The 23,427-nt window shown below is 30.2% G+C and overlaps 4 protein-coding genes across 8 annotated transcripts; 2 read left to right on the top strand and 2 right to left on the bottom strand.

Moving 5' to 3' along the window:
• Positions 1 to 27: 27 nt before the first annotated feature.
• LOC130896937 (mitochondrial inner membrane protein OXA1L) lies at positions 28 to 4,613 on the top strand. The gene is made up of 9 exons (XM_057805357.1): positions 28 to 206; positions 261 to 335; positions 421 to 591; positions 855 to 1,139; positions 1,230 to 1,611; positions 2,351 to 2,580; positions 3,252 to 3,416; positions 3,475 to 3,748; positions 4,400 to 4,613. Exons 1-9 carry the CDS (start codon positions 144 to 146, stop codon positions 4,564 to 4,566), a joined length of 1,812 nt encoding a protein of 603 aa, XP_057661340.1. The 5' UTR covers positions 28 to 143; the 3' UTR covers positions 4,567 to 4,613.
• Positions 4,614 to 5,028: 415 nt separating this feature from the next.
• On the bottom strand, positions 5,029 to 5,830 carry LOC130896939 (protein unc-50 homolog). The gene is made up of 2 exons (XM_057805360.1): positions 5,323 to 5,830; positions 5,029 to 5,268 (listed from the first exon to the last, which is right to left on the bottom strand). Exons 1-2 carry the CDS (start codon positions 5,828 to 5,830, stop codon positions 5,117 to 5,119), a joined length of 660 nt encoding a protein of 219 aa, XP_057661343.1. The 3' UTR covers positions 5,029 to 5,116.
• Positions 5,029 to 22,727, bottom strand: LOC130896940 (MIP18 family protein galla-2). Of its 4 annotated transcripts, none has more exons than XR_009059632.1 (4): positions 6,498 to 6,607; positions 6,281 to 6,447; positions 5,323 to 6,227; positions 5,029 to 5,268 (listed from the first exon to the last, which is right to left on the bottom strand). XR_009059632.1 is itself a non-coding variant. In XM_057805361.1 (4 exons), the coding sequence occupies exons 3-4, from the start codon at positions 6,402 to 6,404 to the stop codon at positions 5,872 to 5,874; spliced, it is 480 nt and encodes a 159-aa protein (XP_057661344.1). In that variant the 5' UTR covers positions 6,405 to 6,447; positions 20,026 to 20,073; positions 20,813 to 22,727; the 3' UTR covers positions 5,029 to 5,871. The 4 variants fall into 4 exon arrangements, 2 of the variants coding, with proteins under 2 accessions (XP_057661344.1, XP_057661345.1); XM_057805361.1 differs by lacking the exon at positions 6,498 to 6,607 and adding exons at positions 20,026 to 20,073; positions 20,813 to 22,727 and having other exon boundaries at positions 5,029 to 6,227; XR_009059633.1 differs by having other exon boundaries at positions 6,281 to 6,538.
• LOC130896938 (beta-1,3-galactosyltransferase 5) lies at positions 7,709 to 20,327 on the top strand. Of its 2 annotated transcripts, XM_057805359.1 has the most exons (3): positions 7,709 to 7,846; positions 7,915 to 8,139; positions 12,668 to 20,327. In XM_057805359.1, the coding sequence occupies exon 3, from the start codon at positions 12,682 to 12,684 to the stop codon at positions 13,732 to 13,734; it is 1,053 nt and encodes a 350-aa protein (XP_057661342.1). In that variant the 5' UTR covers positions 7,709 to 7,846; positions 7,915 to 8,139; positions 12,668 to 12,681; the 3' UTR covers positions 13,735 to 20,327. The 2 variants fall into 2 exon arrangements, with proteins under 2 accessions (XP_057661342.1, XP_057661341.1); XM_057805358.1 differs by having other exon boundaries at positions 7,737 to 8,139.
• Positions 22,728 to 23,427: the final 700 nt, after the last annotated feature.

Raw genomic sequence — 23,427 nt, 5'->3', positions numbered from 1 at the left:
AGTTAACCTCTCAAATACATTAATAAAAAAGAAGAGTCTTTTAGTCTAATCTAGGGTGTAAAATCGTAATAGATAAAGGTTATGTTGAGTGGTATTTTATTAACATAAACGAATGATTTAATATAAAAAAATTATTTTTCACAATGTCTCGTTATTGTTCTATAGTCACTCGTCAAAAATTATCTAGATCAATAAAATCCTCTCTGGTAAGATCATTTGAAAAACGTTTCAAAATTTAGTTATATAAATATATATTTCAGAACTTTGAAGAACAAGAAATAATTAAATCAAGTTTGTTAAAGAAGAATAGTTCAAACTTTTGGAATAAAATACTGGTAGGATTAAAAATTTAGTATGAAAATATTCATGACGTTTTGATTCACATTTATTAAACATTTAATTGATACAATCTTTTTTTAGAAAAATGTTACACAATTCGAAACAAAAAATGCTATAAGAATAATTAGTAACAAAAATCATCATACAAACAATAAAGTTGATGAGTTTCAAATTATCAGTCACAGAATATTATGTGAGGAAATTCAAAAACTCTACAATAATCTTCAGGAACAGATATCTCAAAAACAACGGGTAAGTTATGAACATGTTTTATTCTAGAAAAAGCAAAAAATGATACAAATACATAACCTGAAATATTACTTAATCCATTTTTGAATCTGGAATCAGCAGAACATTTGAATTACTATAGGAGAACCCCTTTTAATATATTTCCATTTTGGACAGAGTATTTAATTTTATATTGTTGTTAATGTGCTCCAACTTATTAACAACTACCAATATAAAAACAAAAACATATAAGTTTTAAACATCTTTAAAATCTAATGAAATTTTAGAATTTGAGACCCAGATTAATACGTAAAGATATACAGAAGTTCTGCAATAATCTTCATAAACAAGTATCTCAAAAACAACAAGTATTATCTAAATTTGAAGAAGCTGTTTCTGCAAAGAATGATTCTAAAACAGTAACTGTATCAAAAGAAAATGAAGAATTATTGGATCAATTCAATGTTCTTAGAAAATCTAAGTCAGCTTCCCTAAATTTAGGAGGATATGGTTCACTCGGTACTTTTATTAGTATCTTACAAAGTGGTAAAATGCAACAAGCAAATAAAAAGGTATAAATGTTATCAGAGTTATTCTAGAGGATTTTAATTTATTAAAACCAAATTTATCTTTGTTTGTACAAATAAATGGTTGAATTTCAGAGTTTCGGTACTAATTATTTACATACAGAAATAAAAAAATATTGTAATCACATTCATGAGAAAATATCACAAACAAGACCAAGACTATGGACGGCAACACCACTAGCAACTGTCACTGTAAATTCATCAACACCTAAAATGGAAAATGCTACGAATATAGAATCAAAACCTGAAATAGTGATTGAACCTATACCAGAACCACCTGTGATTCCAGAAGCATTAGGAGGAACTGAAGAAGTTTTGAATCAAGTGAGCGCTTTAGGGGAACCTACTTTTGCATCTTTGGGTTTAGGAGGATATAGTCCAGTTGGGATTGTACAGCATTGTTTTGAATATTTACATGGTACTTTAGGACTAGAATGGTGGTTGGCAATTGCACTAGGTAAGAATGTTCAATATCTAAGCTTTGTTGAGTTGAACCCCTTAATCTCAGGAACTACTATTTCAAACAAAATATTATAGTATTGTTTTGTCCATATATGATGGAATGTTAAATAACATCCCCTTACAACTAATAAGAGCTAAGCATCGATGAAAATGTTGCTAAACTAGAGAAAATTTACTTCTTTCAATAGCAACCAATGGAATGAGTTGAATAAATGGTTAAAAAGTTACCACTCCATGAAAAATATACATTAGTTTTGATTGTATAAGATTTTAGACGATTTTAACTTATTTTAGATGACTGAAAAGTATTTTCTTACTTGAACGATTTTTTTCGATATATCATTTTATAACATATTCACCTATCAAATATCACTTTCAACAAACTCATCCCATCTAAACTAGTCAGTAGGTTAAATATGCGCCATCTTGCTTTTGATTGTGGGATTGAGGCACCTCAAATAGATATGACGTCACCAAATACACAGTTTTAGAGCCTGATAATTCAAAAAATGCCAACAACAAGAGTAGGTAGATTGCCTAGTAGCCTTGTTGATACAGAATCTTTTAATAATAACTTCAAAAAGGAAACTGAAACTTTCTCATCTTCAAACCTGTTGTCCTTTGAAGATGGTAATTGGTAGTAAAAAATGTGTTTAAAGGTTAAATTGATTTACCTACTTATTTTTATCTTTTCTGTAATTTTGATCGATTTTTTTTCTTTTTTTTTTTTTTAGGTACTTTAGTAGTCAGAATAATATTGTTTCCCTTAGTCATAATGGCACAAAGAAATGCTGCGAAAATGAACAATTATCTTCCTCAGATGCAAATTCTGCAGTTAAAAATGACTGAAGCTAGACAGACCGGAAACCAAATGGACGCAGCAAGATACTCACAAGAATTAATGTTATTCATGAAAGAAAAAGGTGTAAATCCTTTAAAGAACATGGTCGTACCTTTAGCACAGGTAAACACTACACCTGACAATCTCTTTTTGGATATTTTTCCTGAATATTGCAAACGTGTCGGCGAGCAGTGTAATGGATGGACTTCAAGGTATCTCCAATCTATAAAATTCTTTGATTGGAAATGTTTTTTTAGTTATGTTTTGTTCTTCTTTATTCCTTTCCATAATGACTTATAACAACTATCTGTTTCTTCGAGTACAGCACTTTTTCAATTATAAATAATGCAATTCACAGAATTTTGAGGAGCCTTTGAAAAACCTACATCTGAAATTTCTTTCATACACTTGTACTTGTACATCAGTAGAACTGTTTGCTGAAGACACTACTTTTTTGACAATACACCCAGGGATTTGTTTCAGATGGTCTATCTGAGAAATTGAGTCTATCTTGGACAGATCTGCAGGATCAATCAGTTAAGCCCAATTTTTGCTTCACAGATAGTGATATCAAGCAAAATTAACAATTATTAAATTATGTTAAATGAGCAAGAATTGAAGCCCTGAGAGTCATTGATAAATTGTATCAATAGTTTCACAGGGGTTGGTTATGTGTAATAATATGACTTATGAATGGTTGCCTACCCAATAGGTTAGATTTTCAGGAACTATTGTAATGTGAATACTTTATGATAATGCCGATTGTGGTACAAATCGCCGATTTTTATTTGTAGATGCCAATCTTCATTTCATTTTTTATGGGATTACGACAAATGGCAAATGTTCCAGTAGACAGTTTAAGAACTGGTGGAATATTGTGGTTTACCGATCTTACGCTTCCAGATCAGTATTTTCTGATGCCTATTATTACTAGTGCAACGTTATATGCCACTATAGAGGTATGTATATTGAAATTAAAATTGGAAAATTGCTATTAGAATTTTTTTTTATTTTCAGTTGGGAACCGATACAGCCAAATTGTCATCTCAAAATATGCAGTTAATGAAATATGTGTTAAGAGGTTTACCACTAATTATTTTACCTTTTACTTTTAACTTTCCTGGTGCTATATTATGTTATTGGGTATCTAGTAATTTCATATCTTTGGCACAAGTTGGATTTTTGAGAATACCGGCTGTCAGAGATTATTTCAAAATTGAACCAATGCAAAAGTTTAGTGTAGATCAAATGCCATTAAAACCGAAAGGATTCAGAGAGGGTTTGAAAGATTGTAAGTACATAGAAAATATTTACAATACAATGTGATTGGACCGGGTTAAGTGTCTAAATATTATTGTCAATAACACTTCAAGTTGTAGTCTTCCACTATCACTGAAATTAGTCATGGCAAACAGCGACCTCTGTTTCGGTCGCATTTGCCACAGTTCTGTTTGAAAAACATCACAAAAATTTTAATTTGACATAACTCCGCATGTATAGGCTCATTTTGAAGTAATTTGACCCAATTATTATCACCGATAGATGTTATAGATACTAGTTTGAAAAATTTTTGTCAGTGTTGATAGGTGCTTTTGGAGACCAAACAAACCCTCTGCTCTCTTTTAAAACCATCATGCTAAAAGGTTTGGTATTATTTTGACAGTTTTGGGGTATATAGTAACTTTAAATATGTCACTGATGACACAGAAGTTTCAGCTTCTGTGCACATCAATTGAAAACTAACCACAATAAGCTGACTGCATATTTAGACCATGAAATCAATTGGCGTTGCTGATTTAGTCGCCCATTATTAAAAAGTCGCAACACTATTTTCTTAGTATTATTTAGTGATGCAATTGTAAAAATAAAATTTTAATAGTTGACACCTTTTTTATTATTTTTAACACTTCTAAGTAAATTTATTCACTTAATTTATTTTTAGCCTGGGAAAACATGAAAATTACGAAACAGTTGGAGGAAAGGAAAAGATTAGACGAATTGGCTTTTCAAAGAGCAGGAAAAGGACCAATCGTGAAGACTTATAAATATGATCCGACTAAACAAACAGAACCGGATAAATCTGCTCCAGTTAGCGTTAAAAGTAGATGATTTTGTTAAAATGTTTATTATTGTTGTAGAAATAAAACGTTGAAATAGTTTTTTATTGTGTATTGTGTCTTTTATGTGTTTATTTATTATTAATTACTACCTTGAATTGTCCAAATTTTTGTCAAACATGCTCACCAAAAGTGTAATAATTACATTATTCTGCACTAAAGGATCTTTTGATGAACTCTGTATAATGGTAAAATTGTACAGGTACAACTGTCTACTGTAGTAAATAGTTTGGTTTAGTACTTTTGGCAATCAATACTGAGGCCCGGTTTTTGTGCAATGTATATTGCACCATAAGTCTTTGTCCTTTGATTTATGGGTGATTATTGATCTTTGTGGTAGACCATTCACTTGTACTTTTTTTCTAAGGTAACATTGTCCGAGATTTTACTACTTTGCATTTTCCTTTAAAGATATTTATTATGTCGCTTAATGAAGTATATTTAATAAAAAAAATACTAGCAAACTAATTTTATTGTACATCAATTAGTATATTTATTATTACTTTAAATGATATATTAATTATGTACATATAGTTTACAGTTTACTTAAGATTATACAAATCTCTATAAAAGTTCATTAGATTATGAGTTATATTCCACTGCATTAACAAACTAATAACATAAAAGCATACAATCCACGGTACAGGCAATAAGAAATATCTCGTGTTATTCAATATCTGTAATGAGTTGTAACCTAAAAAAGTAATGTAAAAATAATAAAGACAAGAGCATAACCAAAAGGTGTTACCCAAAACAATAGATATCGTCCAGTCATGACTAATGATTCCATTATAGAAAAACAACTGAACAAAATGAAGCAATATTAAAGGAGGAAAGAAAGCATTTAAATGTATATCAAAACAAAACCCCCATTCGACATCCTCAGGGTTACTTTTTGGTTTCAGAAAAGTATTAGTTAAGTACCAGAATAAAGTAGCGACGATCATACCAAATATAATACAATCTATAAAGATAACAACCAAAAGACATTGGAGGAACTGAAAAAAAGATAATCTTAGTACGATAGAAAAAGCTATAGATGTTATACTAAGAGCGCCTGCAAAAAGAACTAAAAATGCTGGATCATCTCTTGCGTACTGTGATTTGGCTAATTTTCTTGCCCTAAACAACTTAATCAGTTTTTGTGGATTTGCAAATAGATAAAACATTTGCCACAAAGCAAACTCAAAGTCCATTTGATTGAATTTAAAGATTTTTCTCATATATCTAGCGCATTTGCTGTAAGCAGTTGCCATGTTACATGGGGATGTTAGGTAAATGTTGTTAGTGTTCATTTTCAAGCTCTTCTTTTTGATACAATACACTGATTAATAACTTTAATAAGATGATTGTTTTCTAAAGCAGCTGCAACCCTTTCTTTATCTGCTAGCTGTTTATTAACTTGATGTTCAGCGTTGTGAGTTCCAGGTGTTACTTCCACTTTCACTTTAAATCTTGCTGGTAAACAACGAAGTAGTTTCACTCTAATAGAAAGTCCTATAAGAGTGGCCATACTACAATGAGGAATAGTTGGCGTAAAATTGATGAGCAACGAATTCTTTCCATTATCAATTTTAATCAGATTCTCTTGTACGACATGTAATTGTTCCAATGATAATGGATGTTCTGGATCGTTGATATCTCGGATCAAATCTACAAAATAACGAATTATATTTTGGTTTTAATCAAGACGAAAAATGAATTACCAAATATTTCTCTTTGGTCAAATTCGTCAACAATTGTATCATCTTCTTCATTCACGGTAGCTGTTCTCTCATCACTTTTTTTATATACGTTTGGATTTTGATTTTCCAGCTGACCTAGTGACATAATATTTTTAGTTTTCTTTACAGTAACTGTAGTTAGTTTATACCTACAAATTTAAATAATATTAAACCGAATAAAACTATTTGCTCTAATCACCAAAAAATTCATCGCAAAACAATCGTGACAATGTCAAAATTGTCAAATGTCATTGTCTGATTATAGACAAATATATAATGTTTCATTACAAGTTTTTCCCTACATCAAATCCTTAACCAATACAAGTTTAATTTAGAATGTTGAAATGAGCATTAAGAGGAGGAATATCTTATTTGGGAGTAAAGTTAAAAAAGTGTCCACGACAAATAACAGTTCAAAAACCTTCCAGAATAGCGCTGATGTAGACAAAGAGTATAGTATGAAAGTACCAATTGTAGTTGAATTCAAGTGTGTCTAGTTAAAAAATATAGCCTAAAAAAATTATGAGAAATCAAGCACCTAAAGTGATTTTATTTCGTATTTCCTTTCTAATAATATATGACTCTACTTTAAAATTTACCCTGATGCTACTGTGGCGTCACCTTTATTTAACGCATCTTTTCATATACACAGATTCTTCCCCTTCTCTCTACCCTCCATAATGAGCAAATGTAAATTACGTAGATTCATAAGCCATTCCGAGTTTCACACAAATTAGATTTATAAAATGACTAGTGATAAGTGATTTTTTAAGTACCTTCATTCCATTAAATTAATTCTTTAAAATCATCTTTCATGAAAAAAATTGTACCCTTTAATTTATTTATTGGTATAGTAATAAGTAATTATGAATGCATCTTATATAACACTACTGTTTAATATTCGTATTCATGAAAATTCCAGCAACAGTGCCATCTGTTTACCTATGAAAAGACCTATATAATTTTATAGAAATAAAAATATAATGAACGTTCACACTATTCAAAATATCATTTAAATACTATAAGTATGAATATATATTCCTGCTCTAGTTTAAAAAAGAAGTATGACTGGAGTTCGATTTTAATTCAGTCATGAATAACTTTACTTCTTTAACGATGTCTGATAGTTATACTAATTTTTAAAACATTTATCTGATATCTCTGGCATCAGTAACGCACATGGTGGAATGCACTAAAGATTATGAAATGATAAAGTATATAAACCTCTTGTGATCTGACAGTCTTTTATTATTTCGTTAATCTAATTCGCGAATTCACTGTTATCAAGTTTATAGCAGCGGTTCAAATAAATAACTGAAAGAAGTTGAAATTATGTAGTTTTTGTATTTTTTCCAATCCAATCATTCTATTTTGTAAATTATACTTTTCTCAGTGTACCAGAGCATTTGCCATTTCTGTCGCGAATCCCTCCGATGAACACAACGAGTTGTTACCGGACAACAGTAGGTAGGTAACGAAAAATAAAACGAATAACCGTATTGGGAATACCGTAGGTAGAGAGAGCGACAAGTTTATAATAGGATGCAGGTATATAGAGTACGTGAAATTGTTGTAAAAGTTTCAGTTGTCGTTAAGTTACCGAGTCGAAATACAAGCACAACAAAGCATAAACGTGAAATATGTTAACAGTGTTTGAAAGAAACGGTTCGTGATGGTGACGACATGGAAGGCGTCCGTCTCGGTTTCGGCTAATCGATATTCTCAGCATCCTCCACCTTGATCAGTGAAAACTTGCTGAAGGGCAGTGACTTATCAATGAATCGTACAAATCATGTACAATATTTTACTTCAAAATACGGCACCTTGAAATGTGGTCTATGGTATGTAATTTACATAATCATTGTTAATTGCATGGTAGAAATACCACTCTTTAGAAATAACTTGCAAAATGAAATTTTTTGTTTATGATGAATGAAAAAGGTATTTTAGACAAGTTTATTTCTATTTATGTGTTACTGATTTCAATTTTAAAGTAAATAATTTCTAAAATTAACAAAGAGGCATATTGAGGTCGTGGCTACTGCTACGAAAGGTTGGTTTTCGAAATATTTTTGTTTAATTTTTTTTGGATATTAATTTAAATTATACGTCATTAGAAATTACGCAGAAATCATAAAAATATCAATAAAATAAAGTAAATTGATCATGTTTCGTTCGAATTTTTCTTTGGCTTATTATGTTGTATTATTCGTTTTAAAACTTGTATTACGAGTTTTTGAGGTTATTGAATTGTTTTTCTTGTAAAATTTTGTGAATTTCCTCGTTTCAAATTATGAATCCCCCTTATTGAACATTATTATTTTTTTTTTTCATCTAGTACTTTATCTCTTTCCATTTTTTATTCAATTTAGTAACTGCAGCATAAATTATTAGACGTTTTGGCATTATTTTCATAGCTACCTCGATTTTTATGTTTAAAAGAATTATCCTTTTACGTTTTATCTAAAAAAATAAAGTAACCACCCTTGAGTACAATTTTAGTAAGTGGGTCAATTTAAACGGGACGAACTTTATTGGAGAAGGAAATTATCTAACTGAAAGCAATAATAATAAGGCACCACATTGTGGCTCCCTCTTTTCTTGTCTACAATCAAAAAGAAAATACTAGAATTGAGTCATGAAAACGTGTTTGAAAATATTTACTGCGGAATTTTTAGCAAAAACATATTTTGCCTTCTGACACTGTCTATCAGTGTTCCTTCGTCTAAAGGACATTGCTTTTTCCTAGATTATAATTCAAATTTCCCCGATTAATTTGAAACAAAATATTATGACTAAAAATTATATGTTTACTACCATAATAATTATTTACGACCCTTTAATATGAGAAAGCATGTTTTAAAATGCGCAATCAAAATAAACAGATTATTTATAACGATATCGTGTGAATAACAATAATTATAGAAACTGGTTTATTAAATTTACGTTCGAGATATTACAGTCTTTATATTATTGATACAGAATGACAAACCGTTCGTTTGCCAAATTGTGCAAATTCAAAATACTGTACGAGGAGGTGTCAATAATAATTTCTAAATATAAAGTTCAATCAAGCATTGTTTTTTTTTCTAATTCAAATGTATATTTTGATACATGCGGGGAAATATTACATAGACAAATCGTTTGACATTATGCAAGTCCCTTATACCACTACATCATGCTTGCCACTAATCAAAATCCCAAAAGTAAAAGTAAACAATTTCCTAACCTCAAACTTTATTTAATATTTTGTGGGCAGTTTAAAATTGAAAATAACGGAGGTAATTAAAGCGAATAAGAAAAAAGTGACCAGTGCATCATCACTGGCAATATTTATATATCTGCCTTGCTTTTGAAGTGTGATTAGCTGGAGAATTAATCGAGGAAAACATAGAAAAATTAGTTGAGTATGGATGAAGAAACTTTTGAAAAATTCCTAATGAAAATAAAACGTAATATTAGTAGATTAGAAATTCATTTGGGCATGTTTTTTGATCAAGAAATATTGCGTCTTGCATTGCACGTTGTATTGCATCATGTCAAGCGGGCTTAATAAATTCTACGCAATTTGCAAGTAGGGGAGACAGGGGACTTTTAACTACTATGAAAAGTCATAATAAATAATTAGCCTTAAACAAGTTCTGGACTAATAATTTTTTTATAGAATACGAAGTGGCCTTATATTATATAAAACGATCTACTAAAAGAAAATATTTCAACCATGAAAAACGATATTCTTTCTGCTAATATAGAAGAACATTACAAAAATATAAAGTAAATCAGATTTTGTGCTAATATCAAATGTTACGTAAATTTATGCTATGAATTCTTCTAATAAATAATTACAGTTCTATAAAATAATCTAATTTGAATAAAGAAGTAATGAAACAACAATCTACGTGGCTTATTATTTATTAATGCTATAAGATTATCGATTTTATCAAATTGATTGACTATTTAGAATTGCCAGTATGTTCTATTGTTGTCGTATTTTTTAATTAAGCGAATATTGATCAATAGTCCAGTCTGCAAGTTCTAATTGTTGTTAATTAGCCCATAAAAAAATTCAAAATTTATAAACAAGTAAACACCTTTCGAAAAATAGTTTTTGGTTTTCCTCTTTTATATCGTAAAGTATAAATATGGTATATGGTAAAGTATTTTCCATAATCTAACAAATCTACTACTGAAAACCTATATAAAATTTGATAAGACCTAAAAATCGTAAATTTATGGACATTTATTCAGTCTGGCAACGTTGTTGAAAAAGTGTCATGATAACACGTGTTCGTCAAGTAGGCGCGTTTTCAGAATTATGTTTTTTGTTACGTCGTATCTGCGTAAGAACGACTTAAGGAAGGGCTCGGTTGCCGACACGTCGCGTTCTGGACGACTGGTATCTGTAACAACTGACGAAAATATGGAAACATTGCCGCTGCCGTTAGTTGGGCAGCCGAACCAATCTGTAGTGCGACTATCAAGTATTCGATCGTTCTTTACGCATCCACTAATGGAATTTTGCGAGCTGTGCCTATGATGCAGTCAGGATCATACTTTTTTAGAGTTACGTGACGGGTCAATGGAAACGCTCGAACAACTTACACGTTATGTGTGCGAAAGTACATTAATGTTTATTGCAGTCGAGGATTCGTTGAGTGGCCCGCTCGGGCATGTGACCTGACACCCCGTGGATCCTTCTCAAAGACCGCGTTTTCGCAAGAGGACTACGCATCCTTCCCAACTCCCGAACTGAAATTATGGGCATCAATTTGAACACTTACAGTTAACCTTTTTCGAATCCCTTTTGTAATTTTGTAATTTAATAAATTCATTTTGACGCTGCATTTTTTTTTTCACTTAAATGCAAATTCGTTGTCCGACTTATACTTGACATTTTCAATAGTTTAAAGAGAAATTTGAATTTATTTGATTTGTTTCGTGGCTCGAAAAGAAAATGACAGAGTTAAAGGCGTTGGAACCATACATAATCCGACCCTGTTAAGCTGAAGTATGAATATAAGAGTATCAATTGCATCAATTATTTGTGTATGTCAACTTGACTAGATTTTGAAGTGCGCTATTTGATAAACAAGAAAACTGGAACAGATTTAAAAATATCTCAATTGGGTGATGAATGAAGTAAACAAATGTTAGATAGGTAAATGTGAGCTTATATTTTCAAAATTCATACAAATACAATAAAAGTTTAATAATAATGACAGACAGTTTCAAGGAAAAAATAATTGATTATCGATTATCAAAGTCCAAACTTATTATTTTAAAATGTAAATTGAACTGTACCGATTTAGTAAAAACCATTGTCCCCTTTCCGTTTTAGGATACTTACTTACTTCCTATACTCAGGTACCTGTGACATTGTTTGGCCTAATTTACCAGTTAATTTAAAACGACCTTTGTGAAACCTTAGGTAAGGTAATTCCTTTGACCGTATTTACATCCCCCGCTGTCTATTGTTGCATAGCTAGAAGTACTTGACAAAGTTGTCGAATTAGTTGAATACTTTTCGTCCATATTAGTTGATTTCACAAGTCTGCTCTTAGTACCGCCATTTAGCTCTTAGTCAGAGTTATACTACAGTTAAGTTATCCAAAACAACCCTTTTCGCAGCGGCGCATCGTCATCAATTACTTATTAATTATTATGAATTCTAACCTCATTAAGTTTTCGTTACTATAAATTGTCTGTGTTTAGTATTTCTGTCAGTTTTATAGATTCAACTTCAACCCCAACACCGTCTAGTACGGCGGCCAGATTAGTGTAACTTTAAATTATTAAATCCTCAGCTTGCTATAGTTTATTTCAGAAATGTATAGAGCAATAAAAACTCATTAGGTATGTAAAGGGACCACAGAGTGACCCAACGAATATTTAAGCCATTTTCATAGTTTGGCATTGATTTCATTGTACAAAAATTTTGTTTATCAAGTACAGGTAGTACCGCCCGGGTTAGGGTCAATTTATGGGTTTAGCCTATTGTTATCCATTCACGAACACTGAAAATATTGTGCCTTCGTCATCTGAGGAAATGTCATCTCCTCTTGACGTTATAATTAACGGGTCGACGGTCCGATCGATCAAGTTGTCAAGATTCCAAATTTTCTCCTTTTCTTTAATGACATGCTGGACTGCTTTTACTACAACTACTAAAGTTTTTGCAAGAAAATTTGGGCGTATTCGTCATAATCCGACAATTTTCGATTTTTCATTTGTTTTCAACTCTTTTTTTTTATAAACTTTGACGCAATTGCACACCAGCATAGTTAGTACTCAAGTTTTTGGATTACATTTTACTTTTTAGTGTACATTTTCCATATATTTTCTGTGCTGTATGATTTATTTTTGTTTCAGGATGACTACTGATCATGTTTGAAAAAAGACCATGGTCGAAATTGTTGGTGCTTCTACTGTGCTTATTAACATGTATTTTTATATGGCACGAATTGGTAAGCTACCCAACAGGTATCGCCCCAACCACGCCTACAGCCTACACCCTCTTCACGCAGGATGACACAGGATTCGCCGACAGAGTTTTACACTTACCTGAAAACGATTACAGTCAACTAATAGATTTAAATTTCAATTTTACCATGATTAACTTCATCTGCAACGAAACCATCCCTTTGTTATTAATATTGGTTCATTCCTCGCCTAATAATTTTGCCAAAAGGAAAACTATAAGGGAGACTTGGGGAAGGAACGACGATAACGTCAAGGTGGTATTTATGGTAGGCAGCGTTAACTCGACTCAATTGCAGAAACGCTTGGAAATAGAAAATCAGTTGCACAAAGATTTCGCTCAGGGTAGTTTTATAGATACGTACAGAAATCTGACGTACAAACACGTGATGTCATTGAAATATTTCATCTATCATTGCCCGCAGGCCAAATATGTACTTAAGACTGACGATGACGTATTTGTAAACATGCCAACTATGAAAAATTTTTTGAGATACGATCTATCTCCCCATGGTGCTAGCAACGGTTTGTTTTGTACGCCTAGATACAACAGTTTAGTTTTAAGATCGTACAGATCGAAATGGAGGGTGTCGTTTGCGGAATATCCGGATAGAGTATATCCGACTTATTGCCCGGGGTGGACTATCTTGTATACGCCAGACGTTGTGTTTGGGTTGTACAAGGAGGCTCAAAGAACCGAGTATTTTTGGATCGACGACATACACCTCACGGGTACACTTACTCAGAAACTTAATTTTACTCATACCGATATCGAACCTTTAATTTTATCCAAGAATATCCTCAATAGAATCGTTTATTATTCTTATAATTATTCTCAACCTTTTATATACGGAAGGGAAGATTTAATAGAAAAACAAATTAGGGGATTATGGAATTATGTTACAACGCGCGAAGCGCCTAAATATATATTTAGAGATATTATAACAAGAACTAAATGATTATATATTTATAATATAGTTAAAATATGCATCACGATAAATAAGAACAGGTTTCCAAAATTCAAAAAAAGAAAAAACAAAAAACGATTTTCTTCCAAAGTTATTGTTCTTCTTAAAGTGCCATCGTTGTTTATGGTCTCTTTGTGTTGCCAATTTGGGTAAAACTTCTTCATTTGCGACTCTATCTGTTCATGAAATTCGTACTATTCTTCTTAATATCCACATTTCAAATGCCTCCAGTTTATTCATTATTGCCGCTTTGTTTGAAGTAGCTGCCTCCATTCCGTACAGAAAATTATACTCAACCATAAACTGGAAAGGTCGCATTTAAAGAACTACTGCACGCGATTTGAAAAAACCAACCAACACGCCTAAGCCCGATCACGCCATGTAATCATTAAGTTAAGACGTCACCTTTCTGTTAGTATAAGTTTTGTGGATTATAAATAACGGCAGCACCATCAAGAAACTGTGATGCACTGATTCGATAAAGCCGAAGTTGACGCAATTGATACAGATGAAATGGTAGATCAGTATTTGCTATCCCAACATGATAGTGCCTCTGAAGTTTCATAAAACGAGAAAGAGGACGCTGCTAGTGGAAACAAGTCCCAAATCCGGAAAAATTTTTTTGTTTTTCCAGTTTTTCTGAAAATAAATTCTAAACCGTTTGTTGCCCAAAAATCGGACAGGTTTTGATAACCCCAACGAAAAACATCTGCTGCATACAGTAATCCTAAAAATAACTTCAATAATATCAGTTTTATGCTCTCTATATACTTTTTTGCATTTTCGTCAATAATACTCAAAATATCATCTTGTCACGAAACCTCTGAATACACGAAAAATATTGATAATCATTCAAGATAAAGCGAGATTAATATCAGCAAAGTTTATAAAATTCATTTTTACGAATTTTGTGCTTGATTACTTTTTTACCCCACTTTCCCCCAAATTGTGAGCAAAATAATCCGGATTCGCATTCAGTGACCTTGAAAACAGAATAATAGTCAATAATACTCCGCGATCACTTATTGTTAATTTTAAGTGACTCAAATTACATTGGAGCGATTTGGATAAGTCTTCGAATAAAAATTGGCTGTTTGCAGACGGTTCTTCTATGTTCTGTCATCCATAAATCAATATAGAATATAATAACCTCAAAACTTTGTTGCAGTTGAACTTAATGAAATTCATAACATTATCATAATATTTAAATATCTAAATATATCACGAATATAACTTAGAAATTATTAAATATTAATTGGGCATTTCTCTTTGTTCAGAATAGATTTCTATTTGTTGAAAGAAAAGTCTGGGTACAAAACGATCTAACAACAATCCGAAATTAGTTTGTGCGCATGCGGATTACTTCTACACTAATATAGTGTTATTGTTGTAATGTAATATTTATATTTATTCTATGGTACAAATAACCGTAAATAAGTAGAAACCACAATATGCATATTCGCCTTTAAACAAAATGCTATAAATAAAAACACATAATAGTTTGAAAAGTTCATGTGTTATAATTAAATATAACATGATCTCATTAACATTATCACTTAAAACTGCTTGTTAAACAACGAACACAATCTTAAGATAAATAAATTTCTCAATTATCACCTTTTGAAACTTTGTGAAGAAAATGAAAAACAAGTTTTGGAAACTTGCATCTAGTTTATATTAATAGTTAGTTAGGAAACTAAAATACACTCATAGCACTGAAAAACAAATATAGAAATATTGCAAGATTACGTGAGATCAAACTTTAGTATAAGTATTTGTAAGATATATTTTATGGATATAAGTGATGTTAAGCATGTTGGATGTAAATAAAAAAATTGGCTATACCATTACAACCGTTATATGAAACAAAACTCACATTGATTTTATGAAAAAAGTAGATTTCTAATTTATTGAATTATTAAATACTCTAGACGACACCAACTGGTTAGATATAAAGTTTATACCAAAAAAAAACTGTAAAGATACAGAAGGGAGGAAGAATGGAAATAGAAGCGTGAGAAAATAAAATTTTCGGATTCGTAGAATGTTAGAACAGCATTCACGTCTCTTAACTAACTGACTAACTCCTCTAATTATTTTATTATATGACCCCTCTTACAATGGGTTCGTCGCGATGTTGTCAGCTGGCACAAAAACTACTTAGGTACTTAAAGTTGAAAGAATAGAGATGGGAGAGAACGAAAAACGACAACCAAGACACAAAATTAGCAATTTTAAAAAATTGGAAAAGTATAATTTCTTTCAAACAAATAAGTATAAAATAATATGAACGGATAATAAAATCAGTTATTCATTTGATAAACTGCGAGTAAATTAAGGTTAGCAACGAAAAGGTCGTGCTTCTTGAAACTTTCATTTATTTAAATGTTACATTAAAATTAAAATTATACAAAGAAACAATTATTCTCCATAATAAATGAATTTAATAAATTCCTAAATAAATAATGTAAAGAAATAACGAGCGGAATTATTTTTGGATTATGGGGTAATTATTAAAAACATTTGACCGGTAGTTATATACTGATTCTAAAAAAAAACGGTTTTTTAACCTTTTACAACACTATCAAAATTTGGAATATTTTTTTCGTAAAATTTATCTGTTTCTGATATTTTCAAGCTTGTGGCTCGAAAATGAAAAAATTTTCATAGAAAAGCTATTGATAAATTGTGTCAATTCGTTTAACGGTTGTTTAGGTGGCCATACTGTATTATCACTAGTTTTTTATCACAGCTAAAAAGCCTTATATGTAATACTCCTTATGTGAAAAAACGTCTCAACGTTAAGGTGCCGACAGTATTCATTTTCTCTCTCGTTGGATACACTTTATCTTTACTGCGCATGCTTCATGCGCGCAAAAGATGCGCCGAACTAACTGAAGCGCCCGAAGGAGAGAGAGAGAGAGAGAGAACGATACACTATTTGTTTCCTTTTGTCGGAACACCTTCCACTTATAGAAACTGTCCATATAGGAGTATGTATTACAATTATGAAAGAAGCTTTTTCAAATTTTTTACACACGATATGTATCATAATAGTTTGGCAGGTGTTTTTTGTCTAGATTCTTTTCATCCATTAACATGTTAGCATCAAATTATAAAAAATGAGCGATTTAAGCATATAAAGGACTGTGTTATGACGTAATCTAAATTATGCATATCTGTGATCATTTTGTCTACGTATATTTATAATTTTATGTTATTTCGATGTCAAATTAATGCCCAATCATTTTTATGATTTTATATTTTAATTGAATTTAATCTGACAGTTAATATTTGATTGACCTTCATAGAAAATTAGAAAAAAAAACTCTTTTGGGTAAACAAAAAGTGGCATTCGAAAATCTCAAAAACATAATTCTTTTTTATTACCAGTTTAAACAGTTTATGGTAATAGTAAATTGGTTTTTATTGCTTTCAATCTCTTTTACATTTATGTAAATTCACTTAAATCCCACTAAAGCTCTATATCAATATGTATATTTCACAATCATGATATCACGTTATAAGAAAATGAAAAATAGATCAGTTGAAAGTAGTTTAGACCTTCGTTTTATTCCTCATTGAATGATAATAAAAAATGCAGAAGATTTTTCATTATTAATAAGAACCACTCAGGGCCGGATTAAGCCAGGGCCCCATCATTTGGACATCATTCTGTATTTTTTTATGTGTTGATACCACAAATCTAACGTATTGATATTATTTTGTGAATTTTTCCGGGTTTCCGAATTTCTTAAGGAGACCCCGTCATTATTTTAGCCCCGGGCCTTATAAATCTTAATCCGGCCCTGTAACCACTATAGGGTTATAACCATATTCTGAGGTTTCATAAATATATAACTCATTCAAAATATGTTATATGATTATTTGTTTGGACAGTTGGATTTTCATGTTTGTATTTGTTTCTTATTTCTTTGAACAGCCTTCCACTGTTCAAAGATTTCTCAATTCTTTCCTACTGTTGGAGGCAATAGAATATCATCAAGAACATTACCCATCTTACATTGGTTACCTTCTCGTTATTTAACAACAATCTAAGTAACGTAAAGTTTGAACAACACCCGAATTCAACTTTTCATAGAATGAGAAAATTTTCTGTTACTTCTGGAAAATTCTCTTGAAAAAACTTGATACGTATGAAACGAATTTTCCATTATCCGGAACGTAGGATACGGGAGATTCATTTTCCGTGTATCCTACAACCTAACCTAACTTATTCACTCATTTCATGGTGGGTGGGTGTTTGAATATTGAATGTGAATCATGAGATTTAGCACAATTTTCGTCTGATGTATTTCTAGTTTAAAAAAAAAAACAAAATATTCATTAGCAGTTATTTGCAAGCAAAATAAATGCTTATCGGTACATTCACAGCGTCTTAAAAGTACAACTACATATTTGAGGTTTAGGATAATGACAGCAACCATAAAGTTTATTCTCATAGGAAATAATTCAAGATTGATTACTAAGCATAATACAAACAGTTATTATATAACATTCTTCATTTATAAACAATTATCTATGATTAGTTCTAGAAAATGGTAATGGAAAGTTAAATAAAAAACATTCCACATGTCGAGTTTGTGTTGTTTGTTCGTTTATTATTCATGCACATTAACGTGTTGCATGATCAAAATATTGATCCAATTTTAAGTGGGTTTCAACATTAAATCAACATATAATTTGTGTGTCTTAATGAAAGTAGGGTAATTGTTAAACTTTTCAACAAATATTTTAGAAAGGGTTACAGAAATTGAAGTATCGCAAACATTTAATTTAACCACAATTATCTATTAAAATACGTACTACTGTAAGCATTAAACCATAATAATTGATACACGTCAAAGTGTAAATAACGAATCACATTTAAACAACTTTACCATACTTTTGAAGCAGAATGAATATTGCGGAACGAATGATATTAAGTTGATATTACGTATTATAAAAATGTCTAGGTTAGTTTTTACGTGTTCATTGAATCTTCTCGTACTTACATACTTCATTTTGACCAACAGATATGCAAAATTGACTTATATAAATGCAAAAGATGTGATATAGTTGATATTGAAATGATCTTATTTTATTGTAAAATAATAATAAAAAAGTGTAAGTAAATTTTATGTGTATATATGTTGATAATATTGGGAATATAATGAATTAAAAATATATATTGTTACTATGACTCTTTTTAGGTCGCAGTGCATATAAAAACCCCTTAGATATTGTTACTATAAGTTCTATCACATAAACAAGGTTTTAAAAAAAGTGCAGTGACGAAGCTAGACATGGGGCATCATTCTATCAAAAATTCGCGAACTTTTGAACGAATGAGGTATCGCTAAATGTTGCAAATCTAAAACGATGTGCTTTTTAGGGCACAGCATGTATTTTCTCTTAAATGGAATCATGAGACCTTTTAAATACCGCGATTTTAGAACAAAAAAAGACTTCGGTGATGCCCTTATACTTTACACAGATGTCAAAAATTTAAAAGAAAGTTTTTTTGGAGTATAGTGAGAATTTTCTCTTTGTAACTACCCTTGTAACGACTTTTAAATACTGAGTTTTTAAAACAAAAAGGGTCTCGGTTATGCCACTAGACTTTACCTCAGACTATTAACTAGTTTGATCACTTTTATATTTGAAATAATTTGAAACAGTATTTGTTTAGGACATGGCAAGATATTCCTCTTAAGTGGTACTGCAATACCTGTATAACTATTTTCATCCTGCTATTTTATACTTGAAGAAAAAAGTTACACATTTGAAAGAGTATTCACTTAGGATATAGCAATTAGTTCCTCTTATTTGCGACAATAAAGCCTCAATCTTGGGAACAAAAAAAGTTGATGTTAGCTCCCATGTCTATATTAGTCCTTTCTAAAACGCCTTTGAATATGTGATATACAGTACTCATTTTGTTCTTAAAATGTAAACCGGAAATTCAATTATCTGTGTATTTTCACTATATTCATAAATGCTATGAAACTGTTGACAGAAATTTAATTTGAATATTGGAAATGAAGATCCTTATGAGTACTAGATATCCAATGTTTTATTTACTTTATAAGGAACATTTATTTTCGATTAGTTTCTATAATGACTGCATGGTTTTAACATCATTATTCATTATTTTTATATAATAAACTTTTATTTTTCTTTTCTAAGTATGTAATAAATTTAACAATGTCAAATCTGTTCATTCCAAACAATATTAATTCTGATAAATAACCTCAGAAATATTCTTATCTTAATACTTACTGATTTGTTTACAGTAGTGAAGGACATCCCTTTTTTTGAGAATTTTGCCTTAAAATAATTTGTAAATTAAATTGATATTTTTTTGTAATTAAAACTTATTCAACAAGAACTATTATAAGTATTGTATATCACATTTTTATGTTAGATAAACATGTACATAGAATAGGTCTGAATCATAGTTTCTATTTTGTTAAAAATAAATAAGTTAACTCGTCCAAGATGATTTGCAATATTTTTATTTATAAAATAGAAACTATGTGAGAATAATTGCACAAATTTAAATATGATATATAGAAAGAAAACTGAATTAAAGCAACAGGAAAACGTATCATAACTAGATAAGTTCTGACAAGTTTTTTAGAGATTCAGGAGGCATTTTTTTAAACATTAATTTGTATATTGAATAAGTTTTAGATTTTAGAAAAAGTGCCTATGAATGTGATGTGTTTGTTATTGTAATAATTATTTTACACAAATCGATTACTCCAATTTTGAAAAACAGTATCTCATAAAGTAAATTTGGAATTTTTAGGTTAGATTTGATCAAAAAATAATATCGATATTTTTCAATCTATAATTACAAATCAAATAAGCTTACTAATTAGAATAATTTAAAATTTTCCAAATTGTCGAGAGTCGCGTTGTATTATTTAAATAGATGACAAGGTGGGTCCATAAACTGTAGTAGTTAATAACCATCGACATTTATGGTTTTTCCCGTAAATACTCTCAATTATCACACATATAAAATTGAAATTATTGGAAATAACAAATTTTTATTACTTACTTTATAATCTTTAAATGATTCAAAAATAGCATATTTCGTTTAGTTTTCTGGTTAGTAGAAACTATTCCCCATGATTTAAAGTGTCGTAACAATTAAAATACGATCAAAAATCCAGAAGTATAAAATTTTTATTGCCAGTAATAATCACCCAGAGCTACTTATTCAAAGGAGATTTTTTCTTCATCTCAAATATAAGCACTTAATAATAGCAATACACTCAATTAAAAATATTGTTTACAATTACTCATATCAAGCCAAATAGAAGAAAACAGTACTTCTTTTTCCAGTATTAAGTTACGCTTAAAAAAGAAGAAATCTATGTAACATCACATACTGTATTAGCATTGGTACCATAGAAATATAAATAGAATAGAGGTGGCGAAAAGAGAAAGTTAAGCTCGATATGTGACTTTATTGATGGAAATAGGTACATCATGTAGATTTTGGTATATTTTAGAATTGGGCTCATTTATTTTTGTGAGACGATGAAATTTATAATTGAAAATAATGAGACCGAAAATAAATGGCTCGACGGGCCAAACAGCTTGTGGAGTTTAATATGTATTATTTAAATTTTCCGAAGGAAGCCCCAACTCATCTATATTGCAGCAATTCAAAACAGGTTTCAAACTCGTGTATAAACATTTGATCAACGCGTCAAATATTTTACTTTTCTATGACCTTATTTTGATGCCCACTCTATGGAATTGTCATGGGAAAAAGGAAGAAACTATGAAATTACATATATGTAATACTTCCAATGGATAGTTTCTATAAGTGGAAGCTGTTTCGACTAAGGAAGACAGAATGATGACTCTTTCTCTATCCTCCGAGGCTCCAGCTCGGTTCTGCGCATTTTCAAGCATGCGCAAACTGTACGAGTTATCTGTAACGAGAGAGAAAATAGTATATTGTCGACACCTTAATAGTGCGCCATTCCTTCCCGTTTAAACTGTCCATATAGAAGTTTTACATATTTACAAATAAAGAAAATTAGGTTATCATCATCTTCTAATTCAAAATATACATCCGAGTCAGACAACTCTGAACTATAGGTCTTCTGCTCTATCTATAATATTTCTATGTTTAGTATCATTGGAATGTGATTTCCACTTTTATTTTAGAAATATATTATTTTAATATCCTATCTGTGATTTTCTATTTTGGGTCCGGAGTTCTTTAAAATTAATTGTGGTCATTATTTAACCAATTCCCATTGAAAACTATATTTAATTGTTCACTGGACTCTCATAGTATTTGTGTTTTGAATTTTCATATTTAAAACTTTGAACATATAACCTCTATATACAACATTCTTTCATTATATTTAATCCCATAAATTTATAATAGTATAAATATATATTTTTTTGTAATCAATTAAAACAGATTATGTAAAGTATAGCATCAGCATTAGTCACATTTATACAGTGCAAGTAATGAAAAACGTTTTATTAGTAAGTTCAAAAAAGTAATTAAAAGACAATCGGACGTCCTCTTCTGGAGCTATATATTTTTTCTTATGAAATATATGAAAAAAAAATTAGTAAATATATCTCAATAACATTCTCTAATACTACTCAGCAAATCTATAATGTCATTATCTATACCTAATTTAAACTAAGGTTATTAATTAACATTTTTTTGTTAAATATTTACAACAACCTTCAATTTACGTGTTATCTGACACTATCACTCTTTTCAATATATTATTAGTCCAAACTATTACTTCATAATGGTATTTAACACTATACTGATATTTACGTGTGGAATTAAAATTACTTGTACTGTACCCATTAATTTATGATATTCATATTACTTCAGATTGTAATTACTTAGAATTTAGTAGCCTAATAAAATTCATCTGTCAAAATGTGCCAACTTTCAGGTATACATTATGTCCAGAATAAAACACTGATTGAAATTTATTGTTTTATTTTAACCCTACATTTCCAAATTTGACAACTAAAATAAGAAGTTTATAAAATATATAATTGTCACATAACTTCATATCCAACTCTCGCCATTCGAAGATATTTTCGAACCATATAAATTTTTCGCTCAAACATCAGGATTCAAACAATAGTGTATTTTAAAGTAAGTCACACACGCTACGGTCTGTTACCTGTACATTTGTCTGTCAGTTTACTCAGTAAATTATACAAATAGATTTTTAGTTCTCTGTTATTGAACAGAAGTCTGATTAAGCTTAAAAAACTAATATTCGTCTTAAATGATTTGCACTTCTGTAGTAGGTATTGGTCATTTTTCAAATAGTATGTGCATTGTGAATAGCGCTCTATTAATCACTTAGTCCATAACTTATATATGTACTACATATTATACTCGAACTGCCTATATAGATATTTGGTATAGTCTTAGTTCTGTACCAATATTATACAATAGTTATACAACTCTCTCTACTCAACAGAATTAATAGTTGCCTATACATAATGGTGTTTAATTTGAAATATATTTTTATATACTTATAAGTTTATATTATCATTAAATATTCTATTGAAATAAGGATATTATTACCACGTTATTAAATACATACATAAATATATTTTCACATTTGAAAATAATAATATATATTTAAATGCAACACGATAATCACT

Source organism: Diorhabda carinulata, chromosome 8 (assembly GCF_026250575.1).
Source record: "Diorhabda carinulata isolate Delta chromosome 8, icDioCari1.1, whole genome shotgun sequence".
Lineage (NCBI taxonomy): Eukaryota > Metazoa > Arthropoda > Insecta > Coleoptera > Chrysomelidae > Diorhabda > Diorhabda carinulata.
This window is presented reverse-complemented; position numbering and strand designations above follow the sequence as displayed.

Excerpts from the sequence above, each read along its gene's own strand:
- LOC130896937 (XM_057805357.1), top strand. The coding sequence starts at position 144 with ATGTCTCGTTATTGTTCTATAGTCACTCGTCAAAAATTATCTAGATCA. Across the intron at positions 1,612-2,350 it reads GTGGTTGGCAATTGCACTAG|GTACTTTAGTAGTCAGAATA; the intron begins GTAAGAATGTTC and ends TTTTTTTTTTAG. Across the intron at positions 2,581-3,251 it reads TGGTCGTACCTTTAGCACAG|ATGCCAATCTTCATTTCATT; the intron begins GTAAACACTACA and ends TTTTATTTGTAG.
- LOC130896939 (XM_057805360.1), bottom strand. The coding sequence starts at position 5,830 with ATGGCAACTGCTTACAGCAAATGCGCTAGATATATGAGAAAAATCTTT. Across the intron at positions 5,269-5,322 it reads GACGATATCTATTGTTTTGG|GTTACAACTCATTACAGATA; the intron begins GTAACACCTTTT and ends TTACTTTTTTAG.
- LOC130896940 (XM_057805361.1), bottom strand. The coding sequence starts at position 6,404 with ATGTCACTAGGTCAGCTGGAAAATCAAAATCCAAACGTATATAAAAAA. Across the intron at positions 6,228-6,280 it reads TGACCAAAGAGAAATATTTG|ATTTGATCCGAGATATCAAC; the intron begins GTAATTCATTTT and ends GTTATTTTGTAG.
- LOC130896938 (XM_057805359.1), top strand. The coding sequence starts at position 12,682 with ATGTTTGAAAAAAGACCATGGTCGAAATTGTTGGTGCTTCTACTGTGC.